At 51.5% G+C, this 21,344-nt stretch overlaps 2 protein-coding genes across 2 annotated transcripts in view; both read right to left on the reverse strand.

The window, feature by feature from the left end:
* PERM1 (PPARGC1 and ESRR induced regulator, muscle 1) overlaps positions 1–2,518 on the reverse strand; it is a 5,614-nt gene extending 3,096 nt beyond the window's left edge. Inside the window, exons 1-2 of the mRNA XM_040264028.1 lie at positions 2,411–2,518; positions 1–1,472 (exon numbers count right to left, since the gene is read on the reverse strand). The exon at positions 1–1,472 is cut by the window's left edge and continues 1,111 nt beyond it. Of these exons, the coding sequence (XP_040119962.1) occupies positions 1–1,332 (1,332 nt within the window). The 5' untranslated portion in view covers positions 1,333–1,472; positions 2,411–2,518. The remainder of the gene's footprint in view (positions 1,473–2,410) is intronic.
* A 17,640-nt stretch (positions 2,519–20,158) lies between these two features.
* On the reverse strand, positions 20,159–21,294 carry HES4 (hes family bHLH transcription factor 4). The gene is made up of 4 exons (XM_040264035.1): positions 21,110–21,294; positions 20,910–21,005; positions 20,736–20,823; positions 20,159–20,653 (listed from the first exon to the last, which is right to left on the reverse strand). The coding sequence occupies exons 1-4, from the start codon at positions 21,215–21,217 to the stop codon at positions 20,277–20,279; spliced, it is 669 nt and encodes a 222-aa protein (XP_040119969.1). The 5' UTR covers positions 21,218–21,294; the 3' UTR covers positions 20,159–20,276.
* Between the last annotated feature and the right edge of the window lie 50 nt (positions 21,295–21,344).

The raw sequence follows: 21,344 nt of genomic DNA on the forward strand, positions 1-21,344 counted from the left end.
GGGTGTAGACTGAGGCTCATCGGGTTGAGGTTCAGAGGCGGGTGTAGACTGAGGCTCATCGGGTTGAGGTTCAGAGGTGGGTGTAGACTGAGGCTCATCGGGTTGAGGACTGAAGGTGGGTGTGGACTGAGGCTCTTTGGGTTGAACGTTGAGGGTGGGTGTAGACTGAGGTTCATCGGGTTGAGGCTTGAAGGCAGGTGTAGACTGAGGCTCATCGGGTTGAGGACTGAAGGTGGGTGTGGACTGAGGCTCATTAGGTTGAGCGTTGAAGGTGGATGTAGACTGAGGTTCACCGGGTTGAGGCTTGAAGGCGGGTGTAGACTGAGGTTCATCAAGTTGAGGCTTGAAGGCAGGTGTAGACTGAGACTCATCGGGTTGAGGTTTGGAGGCAGGTGTGGATAGAGCCACGTCTGACTTAATTGTGACGTCTAGAGGAGCCCCTGGGTCAGACATGGACGCAGCGCGTGGCTCAGCTCTGGGGCTCATTCCAAGTTGGTCTGTTCCCTGCTCAGTAGTAGGGACAGACGTAGGCAGATCCACACCTGGCCGTTGTCTGGCCACCTGCTCGGGGGCTCCTGCAGACTCTGGCCCAGTTCCTGCTGTCTGCTTTGCTGCTCCTGCTGGGATACCCTTCCCCCTGGACCCAGCAGGACCGAGGCTGTCCTCAGGCTTGGCCTCTGTGAGCAGTGGGGAACCCAGCTGGGTGGGAGCAGGGCCTGGGCCACCGGAACGCCCACCCGCTTTGGTGCCTGCAGTGCGCCTCTTCTTTCGGCCAGGGCTTCTTGGCGGGGCTCCAGGGCTGCCAGGGGACCTCTGGGGGGCAGCACTGTGGCCAGGGGACTCAGGACTCCCAGCGGGCTCACCAGCGGGAGCAGGGGCAGGGCCCCGGGGGGCTGGCCCCTGCAGAAGCCTCTGCATCTCGTCTCTGGAAGACACTGGCCCCGGGAGGGATGAGCCCTGGATGAGAGGGGTGGCACCAGGGCTGAGGGACAGCCGAGCTTCTGACCGTGCGGACGTGCTGGGCGTCTGCTGACAGGCCTCTGGGGCCAGCATGGGCTCATGCCAAGATCTGCTGACCAGCTGCCGGGTGGCAGCCTTGTCCTCCTCCTCAAAGCTGGGCCAGCTACTTCCTCCGGGAGCCAGTTGCCCCTCGAGAAAGGGTGAGGGTCCTGGGGGGCTGCTGCCACTGCTGTCCCTTTGGTCAGTGTCGCTAGATAAGGGTTCATCCCCAGAGGCCAGGCCAGCCTGCAGGAGGCCACACTCTTCAGCGGTGGCTGAGAACTCAGCCCAGTCCTGGTCGCTCAGCTGGACGCTGTACTGGAAGTTCTCCATTCTGGGTCAGCAGAGGCACATGAGCCACAGACCAGGTTCTTCACAGACCCAGGCCTGGGGCCCCAGCCTGCACTCACTGCCACCACCCCACCTGCCCCCTTGGGTTTCCCTGGCCCAGAGGCCAGCCCTCCATTTCTGTCCTGAAAGAGAGCAGAACAGAGTCCAGAGAGAAGCTGTGCTGCTCCCCGGAGTTGGAGCATCCAAAACTCCTGGCTTCCCTGCTCCCCAATTGAGCGCAAATGGTAACATTAAAAGGACATGTTGCTACAATCCTGGGTTCAAGTCAGTAAAGTTCACTAAAACACAGGGCTCCTCACCCCCAGGAGAAGTTTCCCTCCTCAAGGTGTGTTTTTTCTGTTTAGCTGAGGCAGCCTCTAGCTTTCCTGCAGAGCTGCTAGTACAAAGGCCAACTCGATGCAGCAAAGCCCATTTCAAGGACCACCCTCTAGGGTTCAGTTCACCTGAGTGATAGTTCTGGAGTGTCCCAACGTGCCCCAGGTGGCAGCTGGCCACGGGGGGAAGGGCCGTGGTGTCCAGCAGGTGACCAGTCTTTAGGGATGACCTTCCACCAGCCTTGGCTGGGACAGGCTGCCGGGCTTCTTCTGAGCCTACCAAGGTCACACTAGTGCAGCCAGACCCCACTCAGAGTTCATCAGGGAGAGGCTGGCTCTGCCCCTGCCTGGGCAGGAGGTCCCAGAACAGAACAAGCCTCCTGGTTCCCACCATCCCCCTAGGGCCACCGTCAGAGTCTGTGCCCCTGACCCAGACCTGCCCAGCTGACAAAGCCCTCCTCCCTACGTCTCACTGAATCAAGGCAACCCTTCTTGGTTGGGAGCCCTAACCTCTCAGCCCCCGATGGGGGGCTGCCCTTTGACCCTTGGTCAGGTACCGCTGGACCCAGGGGGTGGGAGGCTATTGGCCAGACCAGTCCTGCGATGGAGGTGCCTTGAGACCAGGGCACTGTGGCTTCCTGACCCGTTGCCCCTTGTCCTCCTCTCTGGTCCTAGGGAAGCCCCCTGTAGGGGCTGTCCCCTTTGGGACCCCTTAGGGTGGGAATGAGGGGCTGACAGTACTGTACCTGGGACCCCACAGCCAGCCGGGGCAGCAGAGCTGGGCGTCCGAGCTGCCTGTTCCAGAGCGGCATGGTGCAGGGCTCGCCACACAGGCCCCACCCCCATTGCCAAAAATACCGCAGCCCCATAGTCACATGTCTCCTGCCAGGCAGCATGGTCCAGGCCACAAATAGATGGCATTTGAGGGGCTTCCAGCTACGTGAGGGATGCCTTCCTGGTCAGGTCAAATGCTGGTCAGAGAATGCTGACCAACAGTCTTGCCCGCAGGGGCCTCCCTTTCCCAAACTGAAGGCCACTCTGCAGTCCATCTTGGCTGAAGGACTTGGCTCTCTCCTCCTAAAGTGGCCCCACCCACTGTGAAAATTCAGACCCCTGCTCCTCCTGTCTCCTCACCTGCTGGCAGCCCCCCAAGACCAATCTGAGTGCTTCGGGTTCTTAGGGCTTTACCCTGATGCCTCTGGGGAACAGAAGGAGTGAGAAAGTGATGAACCCAGAAATGAGGGTCCTGGAATGTTCCTAGAGGTCATTTGGACATGGCCACCGCTGACCTGGGTCAAGGCTTGCCCTCTGGTCTGGCCCATCCCCTGGCAATGTCGTGAACCTGCCCGGTTGCGCTCTCAGTAGAACACCCACATGGGAGTGGTTACAAGCAGTCAGGGAGAGCCAGTCACTCCTGCCAGCATCTCTCCTGATCTAGGCTCCTGCAGGCAGAGCCCAAGATGGGGGTGCCAAGCAGGCTGTCCCTCCAGAAACGGGGGTCTGGTGCTGCCACCCACAGCTTACCAGGAGGAGCTGGGCAGGAACCATGGCTTCTGGGAACAACAGCCCCTTGCAGGCACCACCCTGCTCAGCCCTCTGAGCACTTTTCCAAAATGTGTCCGTCCTGAGAAGGGTGCCAGAAGGACCCTCTTTCACTGTTGAGCTTGGTAAGATACAGAGAGGGTGAGTGACTGGTCAGTAACCACACAGTTAGTAAGTAGCGAACCCTAAAGGCCCTGCTCAGAGCCATCCTGCCCTCAAGGCTAGTGTTGCTTATCCCCAGGCAGGGACAGTGACACACACCCCTCCTGCTGAGGGACAGAGGAGGGAGTGAGGGGGTCAGACAGTAACCATCTAGACGGGTAAGCGGGGTCACTTATGACAGCAACACGTCATAAGAAGGAGCTAGAGTGAAGAGGAGGGGCCCTCTGAGGAGCGTCTGTGGGTGGAGGGGGAGATGGGGTGTGGGGACCACGAGGACTGAGGTGGAGACCAAGACACCCAGGAAGAGCAAAGTCAGGTGGCATCCTCAGATGCTCTGGCCACCCTGGGTGGGTGAGCCTGGCCCGGGGTGTTTCCTCATCACTGAGTGTGGAGAAAACCCAGGTTACCCTCCTGTGTCTCTCCTGCGAGACTGCTCACACAGAACACTGCTCTGCGCGGTGTCCTAAGGACGAAAGAACAGATTAAAAAAACCAAGGAGGGTCTTGGAATGCAGGAACGGACAGGCCTTTATCATCCTTCCCTCCCCCATGTAGTAACTATTAACGAATTTCAGTTCCTCTTGAGGACCTTAGGACTCCATTTGGCTCATCCAATCAGCAAATGACCCACAAGACCCCTGTCCCGCTCCTTGAACCCTGGCTATAAAAATGGACCAAGGACCCCTGTTCAACATCATCTCTCCCTTGAGCCAGCCCGCTGTTCTAACAGCATCTCCCTCTCCCCTTCTAATAAACTTTATTCTCCTCTCATCCTGCCTCATGTCTGGAAATTCTCCCACGCACAGACCACGACACTCTGGTCACCAAAAGTGGTGGGGGAGGTTCCTATGCCAGGCAATTTGGTGACACCAGCTGGGTGTCCCACAGGTTAATTCAGTTCTGATAGTATCTGGAGATTCTTGGGTCGGGGGCTCAGTCCCACAGACTGCCTTCAACTTCAGATGCCAATGGCAGAGTGGTCCCCCAGCCACCCGTCACTTCTGTCTAGCTTGGCTACAACTCAGAGGTTCCCATGACCACCTGCCCCTTGCATTCAATTAATTTGCTAGAGGAGCTCACAGAACTCAGGGAAACCTTTACTAACGCTCACTAGTTCATTATAAAATTTGATGTTTTGTTGAAGGATAATCCTATGGACAGAGGAGTCTGGTGGGCTACAGTCCACGGGGTCACAAGGAGTCGGATATGACGGAGAACACACACATCTACAAGACGAAGGATATCGGTGAGGTCCAGATGGGGGATGGGCAGGCTGGGCGGCTGGGGGCAAGGACGCCTCCATGTGTCTGTGGGATTTTGCGGAGGCTTCCTCATAAAGGCATAATCACTTATTAGCCGCATTTTCAGCTCCTCTCCCTTCTCAAGAGAATGGGAGTGGGGCTGAAAATTCAAAGCTTCTAATCTGGCTTGGTCTTTCTGGTGACCAGCCCCTACAGGGGCCTCATTAGAACAAAAGATGGCCCTGTGCTCTCAGAAGAAATTCCCAGGTTTTCAGGAGTTCTGCGCCGGAGCAGGGCAGACAGAGGGACCCCTGCTGTCCATGTGCCTGCCATCCCACCATCCACTCCCTGCTCCTCACCAGGCTCTGCACTCAGCAGCTGAGGCCCTGTTGATCACTTCACTGCGGAGGGAGGTCCCACTGCATCACTTCCTGTGGACAGATGTGGGTCGTTTGCAGCAGCTATTACAAAGAGTGATGCTATGAACATTCTGGAACCTTTCTCTGGGCAGTCTTGAAGTCATGGGGTCAGAGGTGTTTGTCCAGCTCTAGAGGACACTGCCCAACAGTTTCATGGGATGGCTGTGCCTTTGCTCCAACATGTCTGCGCCCACGTCATCTGGTGAAGCACTTTCCTTAATAATAAAGTTATTGGCCTTTGGCTTCATCTTTAATGAGGATGTGTGTCTCTTCAGTGCTTCTGTCTTTTCCTGTTGATCAGCAAATTTGGAAAACTCAACAGTGGCCACAAGACTGGAAAAGGTCAGTTTTCATTCCAATCCCAAAGAAAAGCAATAACAAAGAATGTTCAAACTACCACACAAATTGCACTCATTTCACATGCTAGCAAAGTAATGTTCAAAATTCTCCAAACTAGGCTTCAACAGTAGGTGAACTGAGAACTCGCAGACGTTCAGGCTGGATCTAGAAAAGGCAGAGGAATCAGAGATCAAATTGCCAACACCCATTGGATCAAAGAAAAAGCAAGAAAATTCCAGAAAAACATCTACTGTTTCATTGACTACATTAAAGCGTTTGACTGTATGGATCACAACAAACTGGAAAATTCTTAAAGAGATGGGAATACCAGACCACCTGACCTGTCTCCTACAAAACTTGTGTGCAGGTAAAGGAGCGACAATTAGAACTAGACATGGAACAACGAACTGGTTTCAAATTGGGAAAGTAGTATGTCAAAGGTGTATATTGTTACCCTGCTTATTTAACTTAAATGCAGAGTACATCATGCGAAATGCCAGGCTGGATGAAGCACAAGATGGAATCAAGAATGCTGGGAGAAATATCAATAACTTTGGATATGCAGATGACTCCACCCTTATGGCAGAAAGCAGAGGAACTAAAGAGCCTCTTGATGGTGAAAGAGGAGAGTGAAAAAACTGTTTTAAAACTGAACATTCAAAAAACAAAGATCATGATATCCATTTCCATCACTTGATGGCAAATAGATGGGGAGACAATGGAAACAGTGAGAGACTTTATTTTCTTGGCCTCCAAAATCACTGCAGATGGTGACTGCAGCCATGAAATTAAAAGATGATTGCTCCTTGGAAGAAAAGCTATGACCAACCTAGACAGCATATGAAAAAGCAGAGACATCACTTTGCGGACAAAGATCCGTCTAGTCAAAGCCATGGTTTTCTAGTAGTCATGTATGGATGTGAGAGTTGGACCATAAAGAAGCTGAGCGCCAAAGAATTGATGCTTTTGAACTGTGGTGTTGGAGAAGACTCTTGAGAATCCCTTGGACTGCAAGGAGATCCAACCAGTCCATCCTAAAGGAAATCAGTCCTGAATATTCATTGGAAGGACTGATGCTGAAGCTGAAGCTCCAATACTTTGGCCACCTGATGGTAAAGGCCGACTCATTGGAAAAGACCCTGATATGGGAAAGATTGAAGGCAGGAGAAGGGGATGACAGAGAATGAGATGGATGGCAGAGAATGAGATGGATGGCATCACCGACTGGATGGACATGAGTTTGAGCAAGCTCCAGGAGATGGTGAAGGAAATCGCAAACAGTCAGATATGACTGAGTGACTGAACAACAGTTTTAAATTTTAAAGTGGTCCAAGTTATCAACAATTTCCTTTATGCTTATCACTGTTTCTGTCTTTTTACAGAACTCTTTGCCTGCCCCCCAAATCATGAAGATTTCACGTTTTTAAAGCTCCATCATTTCACCTCTCTCACTGGGAATACAGCCCACGTAATCTCATATCAGTGGGCGGTGGGAACTGATTTCAGTGGGCGGTGGGTGGTGGAGGTTCTATCACAATTTTGTTTCCAGATGGGCACCAGTTATCCCAGCACCACGTCAGGACTCCATGGCCCAGGTGTGTGTGTGTGTGTGCGCGTGCACGCATGTCTACAGAAGCACAGCAGTAGAGTCCCTCCATGGGATTCACACAATAAGGAGGTTTGGAGAGTTTGGGGCAGGAGTTTTTCAACAGTTGCCTTGACTGCCCTGGGAGAAAGTAAGGTTCTGCAGGGAGGCAGAGGTGCCTGGTTCCTGTGGCTGGAATTACCCGAAGTGTTCCCTTCCATTCCCCCTCCTCAATCATGGGCCTCCTTGTGGGAAGGGCTCTGGAGAACTTGGGCATGTGCGCACTTCTGAAGCAGGTGGCCTGAGGTCTCCCGGGATACCAGTAAGGAGTACGAAGAATGGGTCTGTCTGGTACGCGGCCAGCGGTACCGCAAGGCGCCACCAGAGGGCGCGCGGGCCCCACCGGAAGTCGACCGGGCCCTGGTGGGGTGGCAGGTGAGGGAACATTTCGGGGGCGCTAGCTGCCGTCTATGGGGTCGCACAGAGTCGGACACGACTGAAGCGACTTAGCAGCAGCAGCAGCAGACCTAAAGGAAGCAGAAGATATTAAGAACAGGTGGCAAGAATACACAGAAGAACTATTCAAGAAAGATGTTAATGACACAAATAACCTCGATGGTGTGTTACTCACCTAGAACCTGACATCCTGGAGTAGGAAGTCAAGTGGGCCTTAGGAAGCATTGCTACGAAAGCAAGCGAGTGGAGGTGATGGAATTCCAGCTGAGCTATTTCAAATTCAAAACATGATGCTGTTAAAGTGCTGTGCTCAATATGCCAGCAAATTTGGAAAACTCAGCAATGGCCACAGGACTGGAAGAGGTCAGTTTTCATTCCAATCCCAAAGAAAGGCAATAACAAAGAATGTTCAAACTACCACACAATTGCACTCATTTCACATGCTAGTAAAGTAAGGCTCAAAATTCTCCAAGCTAGGCTTCAACAGTACGTGAACTGAGAACTCCCAGATGTTCAAGCTGGATCTAGAAAAAGCAGAGAAACCACAGATCAAGTTGCCAACATCCACTGGATCAAAGGAAAAGCAAGAGAGTTCCAGAGAAATATCTTCTGCTTCATTGACTACAGTAAAGCCTTTGCCTGTGTGGATCACAACAAACTGGAAAATTCTTAAAGAGATGGGAATACCAGACCACCTCACCTGCCTCCTGAGAAACCTATACGCAGGTAAAAGAGCAACAGTTAGAACCAGACATGGAAAAACAGACTGGTTCCAAATTGGGAAAGTTGTACGTCAAAATTTTATATTGTTACCCTGCTTATTTAGCTTAAATGCAGAGTATTTCATGTAAAATGCCAGGCTGGATGAAGCACAAGCTGGAATCAAAATTGCTGGTAGAAATATCAATAATCTCAGATATGCAGATGACACCACCATTATGGCAGAAAGCAAAGAAGAACCAAAGAACCTCTTGAAGAAGGTGAAAGAAGAAGGTGAAAGAAGAAAGTAAAAAAACTGGCTTAAAACTCAACATTCAAAAAACAAAGATCATGATATCCATTTCCATCACTTGATGGCAAATAGATGGGGAGACAATGGAAACAGTGAGAGACTTTATTTTCTTGGCCTCCAAAATCACTGCAGATGGTGACTGCAGCCATGAAATTAAAAGATGATTGCTCCTTGGAAGAAAAGCTATGACCAACCTAGACAGCATATGGAAAAGCAGAGACATCACTTTGCGGACAAAGATCCATCTAGTCAAAGCTATGGTTTTCCAGTAGTCATGTATGGATGTGAGAGTTGGACCATAAAGAAGCTGAGCACCAAAGAATTGATGCTTTTGAACTGTGGTGTTGGAGAAGACTCTTGAGAGTTCCTTGGACTGCAAGGAGATCCAACCAGTCCATCCTAAAGGAAATCAGTCCTGAATATTCATTGGAAGGACTGATGCTGAAGCTGAAGCTCCAATACTTTGGCCATCTGATGGTAAAGGCTGACTCATTGGAAAAGACCTTGATGCTAGGAAAGATTGAAGGTGGGAGGAGAAGGGGATGACAGAGGATGAGATGTTTGGATAGCATCACTAACTTAATGGACATGAATTTGAGTAAGCTCCAGTAGTTGGTGATGGACAAGGAAGCTTGGAGGGCTGCAGTCCATGGGGCTGCAGAGTCGGACACGACTGAGCGACTGAACTGAACTGAACTGAAGGTCAAAGAAACAGATCCAATATGGAGTCTAAATTTGCTCTTCCCTGTAGCAGTTGCAACTCGTGGGCTTGGTTACCTGGAGGCATGTGAAATCTTCCTGGATTAGGGATTGAACCCATTTCCCCCGCATTGACAGGCAGATTGTTAACCACTGCACCACCAGAGAAGTCCCTGGTCTTTTTATAATTAGTGTTCCATTGTTGGACATGCCAAGATTTGTTTATCCTTTCACATGTTGATGGACATTTGGGGCTATTATATATAAAGCTGCTAGAGTATTTGTGTTTAAGTCTTTGTGTGAACTTACAAAAAGAATATATAAAGAACACTTGGGCTTCCATGGTGGCTCAGCAGTAAAGAATCTGCCTGTAAGGTAGGAGTCCCAGGTTTGATTCCTGGGTTGGGAAGATCTCCTGGAGAAGAATACCCACTCCGGTATTCTTGCCTGGGAAATCCCATGGACAGAGGGGTAGCAAAGAGTTGGAAATGATTTAGCAACTAAACAACAACAAAGAACTCTTAAGACTCACCAATAAGAAAACAAATAGTACCTGGTGGTCCAGTGGTGAAGAATCCACCTGCCAATGCAGGGGACACAAGCTTGAGCCCTGGTCTAGGAAGATTCCATATGCCACGTGGCAACAAATCCCATACACCACAACTACTGGAGCCCACACCTGCGCTACCTGGGGTTGTTTGGCACGGTTTGTCCCTGCTTGGCAGAACACTGTGGGCAAAAATACCCCATTTGGCCACAAGAGAAACATTTTTTATTGTAGAAACGTTTCCATTACGATTAATCTTCTTCTTTTTTTTTTAGCCTGGGTGAGGCCCCTCTGAGGGGGTTTTCTCCAAGGAGCAGGCTCTGTATATTGTGCATGCGTCTGCTTTAAAAGCTCCTTTGTTTAAAAAAAAAAAAAAAACACTCTTTATCTTTCTCAGCCTTAGGCAATGCTCTGGGAGGCTTTGGGGGGCAAAGTGGGGAACTCCTGAGCCCTGGGAGGTGCAAGCGGAGGTGGCGGTTTTCGGCCTCAAATCAGAAAGTGGTGGATAAACTTTTAAAGGTTTGTGTAGAGGGGGAGGAGGCTCGCCAGGGCGCCCAGCCGCAGCATCCTGTAAGCCCTCTCCTTCCTCGGGAGGTAGAGCACAGTCTCCCTCCTTTTCTTCGTCAATGGCAGAAAACATGGTCTGCGTAGAAGGTGGAGATCCACTATCCACCACTGTAGCCTCCCCCATAGGCTATCTAACAGCCTCATGACGGGGGTCCAGGACATTTCTAATCATATTCCACAGGGCAAAGGCATCTACAGGAACCTTTTCTGGCCCATGCAAAGTATAAAACAAACATAGAAATTTAGACAGTCTTCCTGTGCTTACTTTAACGCCTCTATGGGCTAACATATGAAGTAATATTTCAATAAACATTTGTCTATTCTTAGATGCAGAGAAACCCATTCTTCTAGAGAATATTCTTATTGCTTCTGTACCCTCCTCACCCTGCCTAAACTAACCAGCCACCCACAGGTACAGTCCTAACCGTCCAGCGTTACAATCTCAGATCACTTACTCTTCAGTGTGCCCTGTTCTGGGCGCCACTTGCCGGAGTCCAACTCCAGCAGCCAGGGATTCAACCTGAAAAGATGAACGGTGTCAGTGAGTGAGACACAGCCTCTCAATTTTCTTTTGGACTGCCTGTTTTTTCCAAGTTTAAGATTCTCTTTTATACTTTTACAAAAATATTAGGCCAGAGGTTTGATATTTTCAGTTCCCCCTCTCCCAGATTTATTATCTCCATAAATCATTATTGCTCTTCAAACAGAGTTCCTGCTTCAGGGATTCTCTGGGAATCAGCCTTATCATCTATTATCTACCTCTTCTAATGTGTCCTATCGTTAACTTGTGATTACATTGTAACTCATGCTACATTCCTCAGTTTACTACTTATCTTCCTAAATCCTGTTTGCCCCTTACATCCTGAGCTCACTATCTCTTAAAAAGGCCTGTAGCTATAGTGTCTCTAAAAACTCCTAACTTCTATAAGCTATAGTAAAATATGCTAACTTTACAACATTCCTTAAATCTTTAACTTCTAACTATTTTAATTATTTCTAAGCCCTAAATTCAGTAAACTCCTTTGACATAAACATTCTCCTCACAAATAGGTTTCAGATATCAATCCTTCCCATGGCCTCAAGCTACGGCCTATGTGCTCATCCTGGAACACTCTTTTGTAAAAGTCCTTGAACAAATGTCAATGATTAACTTTATGAATTATTTTCTGAGCAATGCTGCAGAAGGCTTTGTGCCTTCTCATTCTCCTCTCAAGAACAATAAGCACCTTAATATTCCTTTTCATTCAACTCAGCCGAAGAGAGGAAAAGACAAGTCAGAATTACAAGGCCTAACTCCTTCATCCCGGGATCCGTCCCTGCGGAATGAGGAGAGGGGGCCTGGGGCAGTGCCTCCATTTTGTCAGTAATGCCTAACGTGGCTCCCAACAATTTAGGTCTTTTAAAATTTTTTCTAAATGAATTTAGAATTTCTAAATAATTTCTGTCAACAATGTTGTATATAGGTTTCAAAATATGTTTTGTTCTTGTTTTATTAAATTTATTCATAACATTTCTATTCTTTTTGATGTTATTATAAATTGAATAGATTTCTTATTTCATTTTCAGATTGTTTGTTAACAATGCATGGAAATATAATTGATTTTAAAATATTGATCTTGTACCCAGGAAACTTGCTTAACTCATTTATTAATTTTAATGGTTTTTCTTAGTGCATTCCATGGAATTTTCTACATATAAGATCATATCATTTGAAAATAAAGAGTTCTACTTCTGTTCTTCAATATAGATGCATTTTATTTCATTTTCTTGCCTAGTTGGCCTGGCTAGAACTTCCCACACCTTTTGGAATTTTTTGTCTGTTTCATTTTTGTTTTGGCAGTTCTCTAACTTTACTGGACAATCAGCAGTTAGTGCTTATCCACATCAACTGTCTGTAGATTTTTTAAAGTGGTGGCATGTACATAGACAACCAATGTATAGAGCTTGTTTGGTGAATCTTCATCTTCACTATGCTTACATCTTTGAATAGAACTGGTGAGAGCAGAAGTCAGTTTTATTGCTAGGTTTCAGCTATTTGATTATGATGTTTTAAAATGTAGTTATCAAACCCTAAAGTTCAGGCATCTCTGGCAGCAAACACTTTCACCATTACGGGCCACGCTGAGACAAAGCAACTGACAGAAATGCTCCCCAGCATCTTAAACCAGCTTGGTGCCGACAGTCTCACCAGTTTAAGGAGACTGGCTGAAGCTCTGCCCAAACAATCTGTGGATGGAAAAGCACCACTTGCCACTGGAGAGGAGGATGATGATGAAGTTCCAGATCTTGTGGAGAATTTTGATGAGGCTTCCAAGAATGAAGCAAACTGAATTGAGTTAACTTCTGAAGAAGATAAATCTTGAAGAAGTTACTGGGAGCTGCTATTTTATATTATGACTGCTTTTTAAAATTTTGTTTATGGATCTGGTAAAATCTAGATCTCTAATATTTTTAAGCCTAAGCCCCTGGACACTGCAGCTCTTTTCAGTTTTTGCTTATATACAATTCATTCTTTGCAGCTAATGAAGCTGAAGAAGCCTAAGAATAAAGTTTGAGACAAAGATAAATAAAATTCTTTGCCTAGTAAAAAAAAAAAAAATGTAGTTATCTTCAAACTTCTTGTGCTTGGATCTGTGAGCTTATCATTTATGTCAAGATTGTAAAGCTTCCTGTCATTATTTCTTCAAATGTTTCTCACCTCCCCCTACCCCAGAAGCCAATGACACGTATGTCAGGCCCTTGATGTTGACCACAGCTCACTAATGCTCTTTTCTCCACTCCTAGTTTAAAACTCTGTTTTATTTTCAATAGCTTTTATTGTTATATTTGCAGTTTACTAAGAGTTTCCTATTCTGTGTTTAATCTCTAATTTGCATTACTTCCACCCAATGTGTTCCTTACATCAGACATCATAATTTTCTTTTATTTATTTGGCTATGCTGAGTCAGTTGCAGCATGCTGGATCTTCAGCTACAGCATGTGAACTCTTAGTTACAGCATTTGGGATCCAGTTCCTTGACCAGGGATCAAACCCAGAACCCCTGCATTGGGAGTGTGGAGTCTTAGCCACTGGACCACCAAAGAAGTGCCCCCCGCCATCATAATTTTCTAAAAGTTCATTTGGGGTTTTTTATACCTTCAATGTCTCCAACACATTCAGTCTTTCCTCTAGCTTCTCAAACATGTGAACTGCAGCTCTAACTACTGTTTCAGTGTCCTTGTTTATCATCTGTGACATTTCTAGGGTGCTTTAACTTGATTGAACTTTCTCCTTATCATGGGTCAGATTTTCCTGATTCCCTATGTGCCCAGTAATTTTTTATTACTCAATGCCAGCTATTAATTTCAATGTGTTGGGTTCTAGATATTAATTTTGTTCTGCTATGAACAATCTTGAGCTGTTCTGTGTGCAGCGTTACTTGGAAACAGCTTGAGCCTTTCAGACCTTGTTGGTAAACTTCGTTGGGCAGGCCTGGGACAGTGCTTCACCTGTGCTGAGTGTTCCTCACTGCTGGACAAGGCCCTGTCAGTCACTATGCCACCCGCCCTGCAGTTGCAGGGTTTCTGTTCTGGCTGGTGAAGACTGGAACTCTGTGAACTCAGGGGTTGCTGTCTAACCTTCTGGGGGTCCTTTCCCTGGCCTGGAAGAGTTTCCTCACAAGGGTGTTCTAATCAGGTCTGAGGGTCCCCTGCAGCTCTCTGGAGTTCTGTCCTGGCACCTCTCTTCTTTCTGACCCCTGTGCTATGAACTCCAGCTGCATCTGTCCCTCAGGACTATCAGCTCCATCTCCTCGACTCAGGGAGTCTGCCTGGCTTCGGGCCCTGCACCGGCGCCTGGAAATTGTCTCCAAGTCGTCAGCTGGGTTTGTGTAGGGCCCACTCCACTTCTTTTCCACTTCCCAAGGACCAGTCTTTCATTTTCAATCTCCATTTTGGGAATTTCATGATTGTTCAGTGGTTAGGACGAGGGCTTTCACTGCTGTGGGCCCGGGCGATGCAGTGTGCATCGGCGTCACACAGGAACCAGAGCTCCTCAAACAGGCATCTGCTCCACAGAAAAGATCAATTTGTTTTCTTCAGATGTCAGCAATGAAACTTCTTAAAGAAGAGTTCTTCTCCAGCTCTGTAGGGGGTCATGGTGACTTGCTGCTCCTGTGTGAGTGCTTACCTGGACAACGTATCCTTGGTGCCCATTATGTAAAATATCAGTATGTCATTTTGATATAAGATGCTTTGTCTGAAAAATGTCTATGAAGGGAGTTCCCTGGTGGCCTAGTGGTTAGTATGCTGGGTTTTTCACTGCCGTGGCCCAGGTTCAAATCCTAATCAGGGAATTAATATTCCATGAGCTGTGCAGTGTGGCCAAAAAAAAAGTGTAAGACTATATCTTTGATGTCATTGGAAAAGAACCCAATGCTGGGAAAGACTGAGGGCAGGAAAAAGGGGCAACAGAGGATGAGATGTTTGGGTGGCATCATCGACTCAATGGGCATGAGTTTGGAGCAAACTCTGGGAAATGGTAAAGGACAGGGAAGCCTGGCATGCTATAGTCCATGGGGTCGCCAAGACTCAGACACGACTGAGCAACTGAACGACAACAAAGGTGAAACAGTCCTCAGAACTCTCTGAGAATCTGCTTCTCAGTCTATAATCCTCAGTTTGGCTGAAATAAAATTCTGTTTTTTTTTTCCTTTTTGATAGTTAAATGAAATTTCATTGACACATTAGAGGCTTTATTTCATTCACTCCACACAATACTCCCCAGCTCCAGGCTGGTGTGACTCCAACTTTCTCCAGGACCCTGGGGTTCAGGCTGGAACTCCTCCCAACCCAGGAAGACGTCGATCGCTAGGTTTGCACAGGAGTCAAATCTGTGTGGCAGGGAAGGACCTGGGCACAAGAAGCACCAACCCAAACACTCAGAACTCCTATTCCTGTCCTGGGAGGGACAGTCAGCAGCCCCTTCCTGCCTCCTGTCTATGTAGTAACATCAAGTCCAGGGGTCCTGGTCAGCCGGGCTGCCCTGACAGCACAAACCAACAATAGGAACCCAGAGGCAAATGCCAGCATGGGTGTGTGTTCCATGAGGACCTCTTCCCGGCGAAAGCCTGCCTTCTGGCCGTGTTCTCACAGGGCAGAGTGAGCATGAGCTCTCCCTTCTCATCCCTTTGGAAAAAGAAGGGCACTAATCCCATCCGTGACTGAATTCCCTTCCAGAGGCCCCACTTCCTAAAGCCACCACCTTGGGGAGTAGTATTCAACATATAAGTTAGCAGGACAACGGGCAGTTTGCAGACAAATATTCAGTCCATAGGACCTGGGCTCTGCTCTGGAAAAGTCTGACCAAAGAGTTTGGGCTCCAAGTGGGCAGACTGATCAGCTCAGTCCTGGGACGTTACCCTCACCTCTTAATTCAACAAAAGAAACTTCAGGGGACACAAAGAGAAGAAAATTCCATGTATACACAGCCAGATGATGCCCTCTCCCACCTGGGGTTTGGTCCAGAACCAGCCTCCTGATCCAGGTAGAGGAAGAAACTCAGCCAGGTCTTCCCTAATACTTTATTGATCCTGGGCTGGCAGGAAAAGTACAAGCCTAGGGCCCCAGAGGCCTGCGCTTTGAAAGGCCATGTGAAGGGAGGGTCAGGAGCTGAGGGACCCTGGCTGGAGCCCAGCCCCTGGATATCATGTATGGCCCAGGTCATGGTCAGCTCATATGTCCGGGGATGGACATGGTGGCCAGGAGAGGACCGTGGTGCCTCCCCACATCTGGAGCTGCTGAGCCCTATCCCATGTGCTAGACAGAGTAAGGGGTGCTGGGGGATCCTAGCGAAGGGAAGTCCTCCTCTTCACCAGCCTCTGGCCCACTTGTAGGTAAAGACGGGAAGGCAGGAATTGGCCCCCACGTCCCCACACAGACATGCAGACTTTTTGTTTGAAGCAGGAACCCAGGAGGTGAACCCAAAGTCACCAGTTGGGTGTCAGGGTCAGGCAAGACACCAAGAAGAGACCTCTGAAGCAACAGCAGCCAGTTGCCTCTTGGTCACCATGGACACCAGGCTGCAAAAAGGGTTGATGTGCCCATTGGGGACAAGTCAGTGTGGCCCTGGGGGCAGGTTGCAGGGTTTGTGCTGGGAATGGCAGGGCAGATGGAAACAGGCCTCTCTGGGCAGGGCGGTCAGCTCTCTGGTTCCCAGCATGGAGCATTGCCCACACCTGTTTTTGTTTGAAATCTGGGGCCCCAGAATCCCCAACACCATGTTCTGATACAGTGTGCCCCCTCAGTTACTGAAACAGAAATGGCCCTCAGCCCTGCCCATAAGCCACAGGGAAGGGGCCTGGGCTGTGGCTGGTCAGCTCAGGATGGGAATGGAAGGGGACAAAGGGCTGGCCTGTCCCTGCACACCCAGATGGCACTCACAGGGGAACTGCTTCCCAATGGACATGAGTCCAGTCTGCTCTGCTCATCACCACCACTGCAAGGGCTGTTTCTGGGCCTCACTCCACCCAACCTCTTCCACAACCCCATTATCAAGTGGGCACGTGATGCTGGCGGCCCTGGGTGACCGTGGGCACATTAGTTGTATATTGCTACTGTTACTTACAATTACTTTAATTTTACATAAAACATATTGTTAATTATAGCTGTACAACAAATTAACCTACAATTTACCAGTTTAAAACAACAAACACATTATCTCACACAATTTCTGAGGGATAGGAGTCCTGGAACCGCTCAGCTGGGTGGTCCTGGCTCTCAGTCTCTTCGGATTGCTGCTGAGATGTCGGCAGCAGCTGGGGTCCCATATGAAGGCTGGAAACCAGCTTATAAACCCCACACTCTGTTGGCCTCTACATAGCAAAGGACAGCTGGCCTCCTCCAAGTGGAGGATGTTAGAGACAGAGAGAGACAGGCCCCTGCGACCTCATCTTCTACAGGACCTTACTGCTGATGCAGGTCAACCTCAGTACACTCAGAGGTAGAGTACCAGGTCGGGGCTCTTGAGTGGGGGGAGTTGCCTCCTGGGAGGCTGTCAACCCCAGGGCCTGTTTCCTTGCCCAGTGGTGCCTCCCAGGATAGGTATGGCCCCTAGAGCTTCAAGGGGCAGAGAGCGGCCAGGCACAGCTCCAGAATACCTCTGGGCTCAGCTTCTTTCTTGGGGGAAAGGGGAGCAGGTCCTGGAGCCTAGAGGAGGCTGTTGGGGCCTGGAAATAATCAGGCAATCACAGGAGCTCTGGTCGGGAAGCTAAGGGCTCACCTTTCAAAAGTCAAGGCTCCCAGGAGCCCCAGGTCCTACCCCACTTCAAATTCCCAAGTGTCTGGAGTTTTATGGGCCTGGCGAGGCCAACTGCTGTCACCGTTAGGACCAACTCTTTCTCCAGATTTCAAACACCTATGATTTGCTGTCGTTGGTTCCCAAGCCCTGACCTCACTGGCAAGAAAGAGGGACCCAGAGTCACAGGGTTCCACAGGGCCGAGACACCCACAGAGGCAGGCAGAGCACCTGACTGCACACAGGAATTCAGCAAACATTCATTGACCCTTGGTCCCCGCCAGGAACTGGGCTGGACGGAGGCCACAGTGGAACGCAGCTCCACCTGCCAGTGGAGGGGAAAAGGGGCCACACTCTCCCCCAAGAAGGAGGAAGTTCCCCACCCACTCCACACGCCTGTCCAGAGTAGGTGCTTCCTCTATTATTCAAGAAAGTCTGCAAGACAAAAGCCAAAACATAAATACTTGGGGAGGGGGGCAGGCGGTGCAGAGGAATTCCCCAGAGCCCCTCTGAGGCAGGGGAGGGACAGGCAATGGGTGGAAGAACGGGGAGGGTGGGAGGAAGAAGAGTCCACCCCAGCTCTCCACAGACCAGGCAGAGGTCCAGGCTGAGTGTGGAAAGAGCCATGGCTCCACCCCTAGCAGACGCCAGGATACTGCCCTCAGCTGCCCAGGGGCAGCATGGGGAGGGGGCCCAGCCTCAGCTGTGGTTCCTCAGACTTCCCTAATCTAATCAAGGGTGACACTCCTTTCACCCAAGCTAATTAATGAGGTCTGTATGGCCTGAGCGTCTTTCTGTTCCAAGCAGGTGCTGGGGATAGGAGTGAGTGACACAGACAGGGCCCTGGCCTCCAGAGCCCTCGGAGCCTGGGGTGGCCACCTCAGGTGGGAAAGTGGGGAGAGAACCTCGGGGGGCAGGGAGGGGGCTGAGTAGGGAAGGGCCAAAGGGGGCAGGGAAGGGACAGAGACAAGAGGAACTTGCCTGTCTGAGCAACAGTGTGGTTCCCTCAGAGCCGGAGAGGTCCCTGGAGGGCTGACAGGGGCCTCAGCACAAACACCTCTTTGGCGACAGCGTCTTGAGGACAGATGACCAGGAACAGGAAGTAAGGAAGTAAAGGGAAGCACAGCCCAGGAATAGGGGGATCTGGTTTGACACTGTGATTGCCCTCTCCCTGAGGAGTGATGACCCAAGCTCCAGGTGACCTTCCTGGGCAACCCTCCTCCCTCTGGCCACCAGGTGGGGAGGTCCCTTTTATTCCTTCAGGCCACATGGAACCCAGCTCTAAGGAGGCCTTGTCCACCCCTCTACCCACCCAACCACCTGGCTTCATATCTCAACATCCCTTGCCTTCCCCTCCTGCACTGAGCCTCCACCCCAAACAGCTCCCCTTCTCCAAACAAGCTGAACTTCTGGCTCTTGAAATGGACCCTCTGCAACTCTTCTGCTGGGAGGGCCTCCGAGGCTGGTCAGCAGTAACTCCCCCATAGTCCTGCTGGTGACCCAGTGCAGCTCCTGGCCCACATGGCTGCCACTGCCTCAAACCACTGGCCCAGACCCCGGACACCGAGGGAGATGGGCCAGGCAGTCAGAGAGCAGGAGGGGACTGGCTTGGTGGGACTTGGAGGGCCCTGCTTGGTGTGCACGGCTGAGTCCTGGAGAGCAGATGAACCTTGCTCAGGAACTGTTGGGGCCATTGGAGGAGGAGATAAGCCTCTAGGAGTGACTCACCCTCCTCTTCCCTGATGCTCCCTGGCCAGGCAGGTGGCTGGCAACCATCTGATGAAATTGGCTGTGGATGGGAAACCCATCTTGTCTTAGCCTCAGAGGGCTCAGGATAAGACACTGCAGTGTCAGCCACATGACTCAACCACCTCCTCACTGCCCCTGGAGCACAGCCCCCAGCAGCAGCCTGAGGAGACCTGGGATCACAGGACAGTGGCTTCCCTGCCAATGCCCCACGCCAACTAGGATCACTGTATTGTGGGGTCAGCACACAGCCAGTATTCAAGACAGGAGCACAGGCCTGCCAATGAACCCCCAATTCCTTCCTACTGTCGGGGGACTCCCCTCTCAGGGGAGGACTGGTCAGCTCACCTCTGGCGGGAGGTGAGCTCCAATACAAAGGGCGCTTTGTCAGGCCGGTCAGGGGCCCTGCCTCTAGGACTCAGATGCCCTCTCCTGCTGGCCCCCATCTGCTGGGCAGACACTGGCTTGGGGCAGGCTTGACCCACCGGTGCGCAAGGGTATTTCTGTGCTCCCCCGGGAGAAGGCAGGCGGTGTACCAGGTCAGAACCCAAGCTTCAGCCCAGCTCAGCCCCAGAGACAACAGTGTGCACACATCTCTGCCTTCTAGGGGCCTCAGGAAAGGTTTCGGGGAGAGAACTGTGCCCCAGGATGACACACGACCTCTTCTCAGCACTGAGACGCTCTGGGAAAGTGATAACTGTTCCAGTCCTGCCTGAGCCCCCCAGGACATCTCACACACACCCTCCTCCCTCGAGGCAGTCCGCTTCAGCGCAGAGGGACACAGCCAAACTCAAGGCCGGGCGAACCCCCTCGCGGCGCACCGGCCGGCCCAGGTGGAAGCTGAATAAATCCCCACGGCCCGGCCCGGCTCACCCCGCCCGTTCATGAGAAGACATCAACCGACCCCGCCACTGGGCCTCGGCCAAACTGGACCCTTCACAAAGAAGACAAAACAAAATTCCCCACCGGGTCTCTGGAAATAACCATTTTCTGGCACAGTCTCAGTCGGTTCCAGGGCCGCGGCCTCACCGCAGCCACGGCCTCCAGGGCGCGCCCTGGCCCTGGGCCCCGGCCCCGGGGGCGGCGAGGACCAACCCCGGCAGGAAGATGGGTGCCAAGGCCGCCCCGGGGCGCGGCAAGGGGCAAGGGCGGTCAAACGCTGGCGGCGGCGGGCGGCCCGCGTAGATCTCGGGCTCCAGGGCTTCGGTGGCTGGGGCCAGTGGAAGAGGGCGGCGCGCGGGCCCCAGCCGGGCCAGGCAGGCTGCCAGATGGCCGAGCAGACGAGACCGCACGTCCGCAGGGACGCCCTCGCAGCCAGCCAGGAAGCGATTCACTTCGGCCAGACACTCATGGAAGCCGGCGCGATACTTGCCCAGGATGGCGGGGTCCGAGCGGAGGGCAGCTGCGGGGGTGGCAGGGACAGGCGGTTGGCGCCCGCGCCCGCGGCCCCGGCCCCTGAGCCCTCGCCGCCGCCCTCGCCTCACCTGTCACCTGCACGCGCCGCAGGCTCTGCAGGTGCCTCACTGTCAGCTCCAGGATGTCCGCCTTCTCCAGCTTCGAGCGGCGGGAGCTCTGCGGGCGGGGCCGGTGAGGGCGGCGGGCCGCCCAGGAAGGCCGGGATTCCAAGCTCCCCGATCTCGCCCCCACCCCCAACTCACCTCTTTCCTGAGGGCGTCCAGGAGGAGGCTCTGTAGCTGAGCCAGACTCTCGTTGATGCGCGCTCGGCGCCGCTTCTCCATGACGGGCTTGGAGGACTGCGGAGCCGGCAGCCACTGAGTTCTGCAGGCTTCAGCTCCCCTCTCCCTTTCGCGGCCCCCCCCCCCCGCTCCTGCCAACCCACGCCCGGCCAGGTTCCCACCTTCCGGTGCTCGGCCACGCTCCGGGGCTGGTCTGGGGTCCGGCTGGCGCCGGCCGGCGCTCCCGCCTGCAGCGAGGCCCTCGGCTTCCCCAGGGTGTCCGCAGGCATGGTGCGCCCCCTCGCCGCCCCCAGCCGAGGGTAGGCTGGGCGCGCGGTTTCCCAGGCCCTTCTCCCGCGGGTCCCAGGCTCAGCCACCAAGCGCGTGTCTGCAGCAGCCCGGCTATTTAAGGCAGCG

The sequence above is a fragment of the Oryx dammah genome, unplaced genomic scaffold (genome assembly GCF_014754425.2).
Source record: "Oryx dammah isolate SB20612 unplaced genomic scaffold, SCBI_Odam_1.1 HiC_scaffold_21, whole genome shotgun sequence".
Classification (NCBI taxonomy): Eukaryota; Metazoa; Chordata; class Mammalia; order Artiodactyla; family Bovidae; genus Oryx; species Oryx dammah.

Coding starts and splice junctions, on each gene's coding strand:
- HES4 (XM_040264035.1), bottom strand. CDS start 21,217: ATGCCTGCGGACACCCTGGGGAAGCCGAGGGCCTCGCTGCAGGCGGGA. Junction 21,006..21,109: donor GCGTGGCCGAGCACCGGAAG/GTGGGAACCTGG, acceptor CCGGCTCCGCAG/TCCTCCAAGCCCGTCATGGA. Junction 20,654..20,735: donor GCGGCGCGTGCAGGTGACAG/GTGAGGCGAGGG, acceptor CCACCCCCGCAG/CTGCCCTCCGCTCGGACCCC.